We start from the raw sequence: 12,212 nt of genomic DNA on the forward strand, positions 1-12,212 counted from the left end.
CTAAAGGCATCTTCAAGGAGGAAACAGCACTCTCCAAACAAGTGGAAGCAGAGATAAACAGATGGGAATATACTAAGCTGAGAAGCTTCTGCACCTCAAAGGAAATAGTGCCTACAATACAAGAGTCACCCACTGAATGGGAGAAATTATTTACCCAATATCCATCAGATAAAATGGCTAATATCCAAAATATACAAGGCATTGACAGAACTTTACAAGAAAAAAAATGTAATACCATCAAAAAATGGGGAGAAGAAATGAACAGACACTTTAATAAAGAAGAAATACAAACAACCAAAGGACACATGAAAAAATGCTCCACATCACTAATCATCAGAGAGATACAAATCAAAACAACTATGAGGTACCATCTCATGTCACAGAGATTGGCACACATCACAAAGAATGAGAACAAGCAGTGCTGGTGAGAAGTGCTGGTGGGGAGAAAGGAACTCATTCACTGCTGGTGGGAATGCTGTATAGTCCAGCCTTTATGGAAAACAATATGGAAATTCCTCAAAAAACTGGAAATTGAACTCCTGTATAATCCAACTATACCACTCCTAGGGATATACCCTAGGAACACAAAAATACAATTCAAAAATCCTCCCTTACACCTATATTCATTGCAGTGCTATTTACAATAGCCAGACTCTGGAAACAACCAAGATACCCTTCAACAGAGGAATGCCTAAAGAAACTGTGGTATATATACACAATGCAGTCATCAGAAGAAATGATGTCATGAAATTTTCCTATACATGTATGTACATGGAATTTATTATGCTGAGTGAAATAAGTCAGAGGGAGAGAGATTTACACAGAATAGTCTCACTCATCTATGAGTTTTTTTTTTAAAAAAGTAAAGACATTATTGTACTAATTCCAGAGACAATAGAGTTAAGTACCGGAAGGACCAGCTCACAATATGAAGCTCACCAAAAAGAGTAATGAATGCTGTTAGGGTAATAACTACACTAACAACTAGCATGACAATGTTAATGAATGAGAGAAGTAGAATGCCTTTCTCAAATACAGGCAGGGGAGGGAGAGAAAGGAGATCGTGGGCATTGGTGATGGGAATGTTGCACTGGTGAAGGTGGGTGTTCTGTTTATGACTGAAACACAACTACAATCATGCTTGTAATTACGATGCTTAAATAAATATTTTATTTAAAAAAAGCACAAGGCGAACAAACTTAAAAAAAATAATAAATAACAAACATTAATGGAGCTTCTGTAGGGGTCAGAGTGATAGTACAGAAGGTAGGATTCTTTCTTGTTTTTTTTGTTTGTTTTTTGTTTTGTTTTGTTTTGGTTTGGTTTTGGTTTTTTGAGCCACACCCGGCAGTGCTCATGGGTTACTCCTGGCTATCCGCTCAGAAATAGCTCCTGGCAGGTACGGGGGACCATATGGGACGCCGGGATTCCAACCAACCACCTTAGGTCCTGTGTCAGCTGCTTGCAAGGCAAATGCCGCTGTGCTATCTCTCCGGCCCCAGCATTCTTTCTTGTACACAAAGACTAGGCTCAATCTCCAGCACCCATGTGGTTACCAGGGGTGATTCCTAAGCAGAGTCAAGAGCAAACTCTGTGCACTCCCATGTGTGGCCATCCTCACACACAAGATGAAAATTAAAGAATCTTTTTTAAAATCAAGGCAAATTTTTCAACATATCACCATTAAATATATTTGTCCATGGTTGCTTATGTTTGACCTCTACCATATTTAAAAAGGTCTGTTTATTTCTTGTTAAATGTTTTATAATCTCTCTTTTTTTTTTTTTTTTTTTTGTGGTTTTTGGGTCACACCCAGCAGTGCTCAGGGGTTATTCCTGGCTCCAGGCTCAGAAATTGCTCCTGGCAGGCACAGGGGACCATATGGGGCGCCGGGATTCGAACCGATGACCTCCTGCATGAAAGGCAAACGCCCTACCTCCATGCTATTTCTCCGGCCCCATTTTTATAATCTTTAAGTAATGAATGTTATCTTTATTTTTAAGTTTATTTCTACATGTGTTCAGGTCATTATTTAATAATTTTTAGCTGAGGGGCCGGAGAGATAGCACAGCAGTAGGACATTTCTTTACATGGAGCTGACCAAGAGGAACACAGTTCAACTTCCAGCACCCATATGGTCCCCCAGCCTTCCAGGGGCGATTTCTGAGTGCAGATCCAGGACTAACCCTTGAGTACCACAGGGTGTGACCCAACAACAAATCAAGTAATCAATCAATAAAGTTAAAAATCTTTTAGCTGAATCACTGTGAGATAAACAATTACAAAGTTGTTCATGATTGAGTCTTAGTCAATGGCCAACACCATCCATCCCTTTGCATTTCCTGCCACCAATGTCTCCAATTTACCTCCTGCTCTACCCATCTATCTGTATGTAAGACATTTATCTTATCTCTCTCTAACACACATACACTCTCTCTCTTCCTTTTTTCCTTTTAAACACTGTAGTTTGCACTACTGTTAGTGAAAAGGTATCATGCATATCACTTTATCTCCGTTCAACACATAGTTCTTTCCAGAGAGATCAATTCCAACTGTCATTGTCTTAGTGGTCCCTTCTCTGCCTAACTACACTCCCCACTCTTTGTAGCAAGCTTCCTAACATGGGCTAGTTATCCTGACTCCTGTTTTTATTGATTTTAGGTATTATTACTTTTTTTATATACCATAAATGTGCATAATCATTCTATATCTATCCTTCTCACTCTGACTAATTTTGCTCAGAATAATATTCTAGTATTGTACTCCAGGTATAAGTAAATTTCATGACTTCATTTTTCCTAATAGCTGCTGCTGCAAATGTAGACTAGTCCAGCCTTTTTGGAAAACAACATGAACATTCTTCAAATAACTAGAAATTTAACTCCCATTTGACCCAACAATACTGCTCCTGGGAATATACCCTAGGTATATTGCCCAAAACAAATGCAGAAAAGGCCCTTTGTTCATTGCAGCACTATTTACAATAGTGAATAGCCAGAATCTGGAAACAACCCAAATGTCAGAGAACAGAAGAGAGAATAACAAAACTGCATAAATCTATATCATGAAATATTATATAACAATTAAGAAAAATATTCAAGTCATTTTATATCTATAAAGTTTTAAATTTATTAACATAATATTTATTATCTATAATAGTTTATAACAAAATCATTAAAGGATAAAACATATTTATATAGGCCTACTCATATTTTCCATTGAATTCTCTCTTGGAGCTGGAGACACTCAAGTATGACTCCTGCTATACTCAGGAATCATATGCAATGACAGTGACCCAACTGGGATTGGCCTAAGAGACTTAATTTTCAATTATCTCTCAGTCTTTCTTAATCCAATATATTTTTTCCATTGTGGGAAAGGGCATGGTTGTGGTCTCATCAGGAAAAATAAGTGTTTTATTTTCTTAGTTCAATTAATATTTTTATTGTTCTCTATGCATGAGTAACCTATTTAAGTTTATAATCTCTTTTCACTGTATAGTTTTCCTGATCCTGATATTATAATGTCAATGGCCTTTTAAACATTAGAAATATGCAAGAAGAGTTGAAATACAAAGGAGACAAAGCAGACAAAAGAGTGAGGCTAAAATGAATGTTATGCTAGTTGCTTGGTGATTAAAATCCAAAGAAAACAACAATTTAATACATATCTATAAATAAATATGGATAATATACAAAATTATAATTTAACAGTATATAAGTTAAAAACATCAAGAGTGGGCTCATGTAGTTCATTGGTAGAACTCATGTTTTTCATCTGTGAAGTTCAGGGTTTAATCTACAGCACCGTAAAAACAAATTCAAGAGGGTCAGGAACAACAGTGCAGTCAGTAGGACTTTGCTTTACACACAGCCTACCCAGGTTCAATTGCTGGCACCCTATACAGTACTCAGATTCCTCCAAGAGTAACCCCTGAGTTCAGAGTCAGTAGTAACCACTGAGCACCATCAGGTGTGGCACCAAAACAAATAAAGCAAAAAAAAAAATCAAGAGCTTTATATTAAAGCATTTACAGAAAATGTGTTTAAGCTAATATTTAGAATTACATATATATTTAAATTATTCTTGTAGTATAATAAAATTTCTAACAATATTAATGTTTATTGGTTTTGATGTACATTTACCACATCTTAACACCACCGAAGTGCCCATAGCATAGTTATATAATTGTTATGAAGTCTTAATTTCCCAAAGAATAACTTCATAAATTCAGTGATTTTTTTTAATTGTGTTCATTCTTTTTGTTTGTTTGTTTTGTTTTTGGGTCACACCCAGCAGTGCTTAGGGGCTACTCCTGGCTTTATGCTCAGAAATTGCCCCCGGGAGGCTCAGGGAACCATATGGGATGCCAGGATTCAAACCACTGTCCTTCTGCATGCAAGGCAAACGCCCTATCTCCATGCTATCTCTACTGCCCCAATTGTGTTCATTCTTTTGTTTTGTTTTGTTTTGTTTTGTTTGTTTTTGTTTTTGGGCCCCATCCGGCTATGCTCAGGGGTTACTCCTGCCTATCTGCTCAGAAATAGCTCCTGGCAGGCACGGGGGACCATATGGGACACCTGGATTCGAACCAACCACCTTAGGTCCTGGATAGGCTGCTTGCAAGGCAAACACCACTGTGCTAGCTTTCCAGCCCCTATTGTGTTCATTCTTAAAATGAATTGAAAGACAGTAAAAACAGATGTTAAAATTTGGAATCCACTTTTGTTTTTCCTTTTTGCCACATTCAATTGTGCTCAGGGCACAATGAATGAATCTGTGGGGCTTAGGTAACAAAACCTGGGTTGGCCTCATTCAAGGCAGTCACCCTATCTAAAGTATCATCTTTCCAGTCTCAAATCCACAAATCTTTAAAGTAAAACTTTACATTTAATAACTTCAATTTACATCATTTTATACTTTATTTCACTGAAATAAAAATTCAGTGTAAAATAACAAATGAGGTTTAAGGAAATGACCATGTATATAACATATCAACCCTTATTAAATATTCAACTATGTGTATGCCTGCTTTAAGCATGGCATTAATACACCTCACCAAAATTGCTAAGAAAAAGGAAACAGATTGCAAGTAATAGTACAGATAGCAAAGAACAGTATAATTATTTTAGTCATTTACTAAGATACTGTGTAAGAGCTTTATGAAAAATTATATTAATTCCTTTGTCACATATGGAAAGTCATTCAAATGATATAAATGATATAAACATACCTTTGTGGGTTATCACGTATGAAGGCATTATAGCACATTTTATTAAAAATAGCTTTTAAACGGTATTTCCTTTTTAGAAATGCAAATACAAGAAGAAAATATATCTAATTTTATTCCTGTTATTTTTGCAGTATTTTCTTAGCATTGGTTATTTTAAATATCTACAATTTTAATATTTAATAAACCTACATGCTTTTTCCAAGTTCCTAGTGCTTTCTCGTGCTCATTTTGAAGATTAAGAAAGTTTTCTTCATTTTCTTTTATCTTCTCCCTTTGCAGCTCATTATCTCTTTCAAGGGTCTGCAATAAAATTAATTATCCAAAAAATAATCAATACCACATTAATGAATTTTGATGTGTTTTATGTTGCTTGGACCTTTGCTTCTAACATGCTGCAAGTGCCATACAGATCAGTGATAATATGCTATCTCAACAATAATTTTCATAAATTAAAAGAAAGGTACTTATAGTTTAGTTAACAGGAAATAGGGGGAGGTTATGAAAAAGAAATGGCTATAAAAGGGTATAAAAACATTGCCATTATTCAGTTTCACTGCATAAGTTTTAATGTACTGAAAAGTAATATAAAGTACAGCACTGAAAAATATGAAATGTAGCACAATCCAGCCTAACCTGACTAAAATATTTTAACTACTACAGAATGATTTCATTATTCACTATATTTATTTTAGAAATTAGGTAAGGTTACATACAAATTTCATTCTAAATTTCTTTTTTTTGGTTTTTCGGGCCACACCCGTTTGATGCTCAGGAGTTACTCCTGGCTAAGCGCTCAAAAATTGCCCCTGGCTTGGGGGGACCATATGGGACGCCGGGGGATCGAACCGCAGTCCTTCCTTGGCTAGCGCTTGCAAGGCAGACACCTTACCTCTAGCGCCACCTCACTGGCCCCTCATTCTAAATTTTAATTGATTACTTTTTAGTAGAGTTTGTATCTTAGCATATTAACCTATTACTTCATTGAATAACATAATTACGACCATACTACCCTTCCCCCACTACCACCTAAATCCTAAGACATGGGTTTGTGTGTGTGTGTGTGTGATTTTTTTTTTTTTTTTTTTTTGGTTTTTGGGTCACACCCGGCAGCGCTCAGGGGTTACTCCTGGCTCTATGCTCAGAAATCGCTCCTGGCAGGCTCAGGGGACCATATGGGATGCCGGGATTTGAACGAATGACCTTCTGCATGAAAGGCAAACGCCTTACCTCCATGCTATCTCTCCGGCCCCAAGACATGGTTTTTTTTAACTGTTAAGTTAATGTCACTTATAACAACAGATATTTTTCCATCTGCTAAAGTGAATTCTATCAAAATATAAATTGTAATAATTTCACCTACATGTCTACATCTGGAAAAATTAAGTTCAGTTTTTATTATTATTGAAGCTATTTACATTCCAAGTAAATATTTCAAGCCGCACAAAGAATATAGAAAGGTAAAGTTTTTCTGTATTGTATTACCACTCTGGTCCCTCCAGTGTCAGTCTCAATCTGGTTTTAACAATCAGATTTTAAAACAACACATTTTTAAGAACTGTGGTACAGTATTCTCTAACATACCACATATCCCTAACAAAGACTCTCTAACTTAGTCCTGATCTTCTAGTAAGTAAGAGACCAGTAAGAACTATTTGTGCAGAGAATTTGGAGAATCAATAGCTTCAATACAAGCTTCCTAGTTTTTTATTACTTAAGTTGCACAAATCTACAGAAATATGATTTTGCAAGTCCTATTTATTTCTATATTTTAACTTATATTCTAATTTTTGCACCAGCTAAGTGAATTACTAACTTTGCAATCACGTACTCATTTTTTTTGTTTTATTTTGAGGGCAAAGAATTTGCTAACACTTGGTGTTCAGGATTTACTCCTAGCTCTGCGCATAGGATCACTCCTGGCAATGCTCAGGCCATATGTGATGCTATAGACTGAACTGGCGTTGTCCTTATTAAAGGCAAGTCCCTTAACTCTTGTACTCTCTTCAGTCCCAGTTCTCACTTTTAAAACTTTATTTTTATTATTTCCTCTACTGAGATATTTGGCCTTACATAATTATTAATGTATTTTTGTTGCAGTTCCAGGAGAGAGAAACAAAGGTGTAAGTTTACTCAATATGTTAATATAAGTACTGACTTGACAATATCTAAACTTGGAGTCTGAATTTATACACTGTTAAATATTTGTTAATTTAATATGCTTCTATATGTGTTATTCTTTTAGGCTCCTATTTAGTGAAAATGTGCTTGTTATAAAATTGATACTCTAAGAAGTAATTTGGCTTTTTTCCATCTCAGTTAATAAATTTTAAAACTATCTCTAAAAAACTGATACTGTGAAATGCTAAAATTAAAAACATCTAATGAATGCTTGATCCCTTTCCTTCTTAATATACTCAAAGCTAAGCAAATTATCCTCACCAATAACATGCTAATACAGTGACTATAGAAGCAAACTATATAAATTATTCTCAATACTATGATTATACCAGTATAACTGTACTCATATCAGGACTAAACTATAATTAAATCATAGTGAAATCTCTTCTTCCCTCTAAAATTTAGATCTCTATGCTCCAAACTGCACTATTAAAAAAGTTAAACAGATGACAGCATGATTTCAGAGCACTGAAAAACAGCAGGCTATTATGAAGAGTAATGATCCCTTTTAGTACAGGTGGAATTAGAATGCTCTGCGAGAAAACACTTGGGATATCTATGCAGCATAATCCTCTGCAACAATTCAACATCAATATTTTGTTATACTATATATCAGAGATTCTCTAACACCAGTCTACAAACAAGTACTGATCCATGACAAAATTTCACTAGTCCATAACAAAAAATGTCAATATAAGGTCATCAAATGTCTTTTCTTATAAAAGATTGTCCTTTATCCTGAGATTATAGCCTTAATATAGTTTTGGTGTTAAAATGTTCTCTTTCGTAAAATGAAAGTGATGATAGATGGTACTATTTGTTTTATAATGTCCTTTCCGAATAAATAGTTGGCGATTTTATTCTGTAAAACTTTTATATTTTACTACATAAAATCTCATGTTTTATTGCTCAGGCATTTTGGATCACCTACTATAGTGATAGTTGAAAAGATTCTGGCACAATATTTAGTTATTCTCAACTCAATAAAACACAGATTACATATTCCTCTGACTACTATCGGCCTTGTAAATCCAACAATACTGAAACACTGGATTAAGTGTTCATGAAGGGAATTTTAAATTGTCTTTGTATAAATTGTCTAACTAAAGTGGCAGGTATCATCGATATATAGAAAGTACTTTTAACAATGTAATGAAGAAAGTGTTGGAGTAGGAATAAGACAAAGATTTCTATAATTTATGTTATAAAACTAAGTGGCTATATTGAATATATGTTGCTATTATAAATATATATGCTTCAAGACCTTTAAATAACTTTAAAGTAGATGATCTCAAATGTTCTTCAGAGAATTTGGACAAATCATATCATGTGTTTCTTGGGTGAAATGTCAACAAATTGAAGACAGAGTCTCACTATATCTATCTATACAGAGCATAATTAAAGTGAAGAAATACTTCTTTATAACTGTGTGTTGGAGAAATTTTTGCTAGTTTTTGTTAGAATAGGTGATGGGACTAAGAGGAAGGAAAGGATTGACTTTTATATACCGCTCCCTTCTTATTATAGCCTAAATCCTATTGTACTGTAACAAATGAGAGAAATAAGGAAATCAAATTTTGTAGTCATAGTACATCAAGGGTGAGAGATAAATCTTGCATTATTCTGATTAAGCTTTGGTTCCATTAACAATAGACTTCACATAACTTATGAGCTACAATACAAGATGGGGGGAATAGGAAAAAAAGTTCTGTTATAGTTGCTCTGTAGATCTTTCTCTCCCACCATTCCTCTATTTCTCTCTTCCTCTTACTCTATTGTGGTACTTTTTATTTAAATGTAATTTAACCCTGGGCAGAATGGATACTTACAAGACAAGTTTAGATCTACACAGGTTCTTAGTAATCTTGCCATACAATTTAACACAATCAAGTTGCAACCCACTCTGGCAATCACACTAAGACAGCCAGAGCTATGTAAATCATGTAAATAGCTCAACTTCACTGCCTCATGACTAATCTTTGTAGAGAGGACAAACTGGTAAAAAAAAAAAATTCCAAGTATACTGGTTTGGGGCCTGAGCATTCTAGGGGGTTCTTGAAGTGGGGGCTTCTTGAAGTAGGCAACCTCCTCAACCCTGCCTCAAATTGCTGGAAGCCCCAGCAGTCACACCCACATCTCACAGCTGCTGCCAATGAAGCAATGATTCAGTGTCACTGCTTCACCACTAGTCTCCGAATAAATGCAAATCAAGCCAAGTTGCTGAAACTCATCAGCCCAATTCTACAGATCCTGAAGTTTCTGGAGCATGTGGCCACATATATGGCCAAATGACACTTCCGAATTTCACAATACTGATAGCCCAGTAGAACCATACTAAATTAGATGGGAAAGTAGCAATGAAGCCAACTAAGCTCAATAAAAACAGTAACACAGCAGATTCAATTAGCAACAAATAGCTTAGTAAACCTTTGAACAACAACTAATCACCCCAGGGTGAGATATACAATTTTCACAAATTTTCTTTTACTGAAGTTTTTTCTATAATTCCACTAACCATTCTGAAGTAATAAGCAATATAAAATAAATTACTGTGTGTCTGCTAAGAGGGCAGGCTTGGTGAATGGGAGGGAAGCTGGGGACAATTGTGGGAGTAAAGTTACACTGGTCATGGGACTGGTTTTGGAACATTGAATATCCAAAACAAATCGTTTTATGAACAACTATGTAAGCCATTTAAATAAAGTAAAAAAAAATAGTCCATTGCTTTAAACATTAATATCACATCAATGAAGGAAATTGGTATCTTACCTTTAAAATTCAAAATAATTCAGGGCTGCAGAAATAGTACAACAGGTAGAACATTTAATTTACATGCAGCTGACCCAGGTCTGATCCCCAGTATCCCATATAGTCCTTCAAGCACTACCAGGAGTAATTCCTGTGTGTAGAGCTAGGAGTAAGCCATGAGCACCACTGGGTTGACACAACAGCCAAAAAACTATTATTATTGTTAAAAATAATTGCAAAGAAAGTTGGACAGATGAATGGGGAAAAAAACCTGTAGAACTCAAGAGAAATATATCAAAACATATATTTTTTTTTTGGTTTTTGGGCCACACCGTTTGATGCTCACAGGTTACTCCTGGCTAAGTGCTCAGAAATTGCCCCTGGCTTGGGGGGACTATATGGGATGCCGGGGGATCGAACCGCAGTCCTTCCTTGGCTAGCTCTTGCAAGGCAGACACCTTACCTCTAGTGCCACCTCGCCAGCCCCAATATATTTAATTTTAAGATATAAAATTATGTAGAGGTACCTATGTGTATAAATATATGTGTATAAATAACCTGTTTACTTTCTTTTAACATCTTCACTTTTGATTCCATTTCGGTATTAGTTTGGGTCTGTTGCTGAAGTAGCTGCTGCATATGTTGGAAAGAAATGATGAAAGCCTTTAAAAAATACATAAACATGATATCAATTGAAAAATTTAAAGAGCATTTTATTTATATTTTATATTTTTATATTTAAATTATCTTATATTTATTTTATTTTATATTTATTATTTTTAGATTATATTCAGGAATGCTCAAGGGACTACTTCTAGTTTGGTGCTTAGAAGATGACCATATAGTACTGGGAACTGAACCGAGGCCTCTCCCATGCAAAACATATAACCCAGCCTAAAGAGTAAGTATTTTTCAAAACTTGTTAATAAATACATTTGCTAGTTTAGTAAATTTTATATATAGTTTAATTTCAATGCTACAGTAATCCATATTCCAAAGTAAATAAAAGTACATGTTACTAATTAAATAGCTAAAATTTTTAGCATGATTTCTTACTAATTACTATTTCTAAGAGTCCCTCAGTGAGTAACAGGCTTTTAAAACTGGACTTAAATTCTCAAAAATATTAAAAATGGGAAGAACTCAAAATTAAAAATTTTTACTGGCTTGTCCCTGAATAGTAAGTACAGCACTATTAGCATGTCATATTACTAATGGGATAGGATATCTTGATATATATATTAAAGACAAATGGAGTTAAAAAGCAATAAAGAATACTATAATGTCCTACAGCTCATGTTCTGAGCATACATGTCTTTCAATATTTACCTATCAAGGTATCACTGATCAAAACTACCATTGCAAAAACAAAACTTATTTATTTTTATCGCTTTAAAAATATTTTAATATTTTTTGGGCCAGAGAGATAGCATGGAGGTAGGGCATTTGCCTTGTAGTGGTTTGAATCCTGGTGTCCCATATGGTCCCCCGAGCTGCCAGGAGCTATTTCTGAGCATGGAGCTAAAAGTAATCCCTGAGCATTGCTGGGTGTGACCCAAAAACAAACAAAAAAAAATTTTAATATTTTTACAATTTTATGGCAAAATATGTGTAAGATTAAGCACATAGTATCATCATGAATTACTGTGCACATATCACAAAATTATTACCACAATAAAATTAACATCTCTATAACTTTAAGAAAATTTAGGTTATACTCTCCTAGCAACTTTCAAGTATATAATCTCGAATTCCTAAATAAAATAGCTTTCTGTACTTTATTTCTTTTTACTTTTTATATTTGGGGAGGATTTTGGGTCACCTGGTGGCACTCAGGGGTTACTCGACTCTGCGCTCAGAAATCGCTCCTGGCAGGCATGGGAGACCATATGAATCGAACCACCGTTCTGTCCTGGTTCAGCTGCATGCAAGGCAAACACCCTCTGCTATACTATCTCTCCGGCCCCCTATTCTGTACTTTAATTCTCTAAAATTTACTCATAACTCTAAGTCACACTTTTAACTAACATTTCTCCAAATTCTCTTATATTTA

General features: G+C 34.9%; 1 protein-coding gene across 1 annotated transcript in view; it reads right to left on the reverse strand.

Annotated features, from left to right (window-relative positions):
* The window catches only part of CCDC73 (coiled-coil domain containing 73), a 75,026-nt gene that overhangs the window by 26,176 nt on the left and 36,638 nt on the right, over positions 1-12,212 (reverse strand). The window contains 2 exon segments of the mRNA XM_049780697.1: positions 5,423-5,533; positions 10,718-10,822. Coding sequence (XP_049636654.1) covers positions 5,423-5,533; positions 10,718-10,822 — 216 coding nt within the window.

The sequence above is a fragment of the Suncus etruscus genome, chromosome 9 (genome assembly GCF_024139225.1).
Source record: "Suncus etruscus isolate mSunEtr1 chromosome 9, mSunEtr1.pri.cur, whole genome shotgun sequence".
NCBI lineage: Eukaryota > Metazoa > Chordata > Mammalia > Eulipotyphla > Soricidae > Suncus > Suncus etruscus.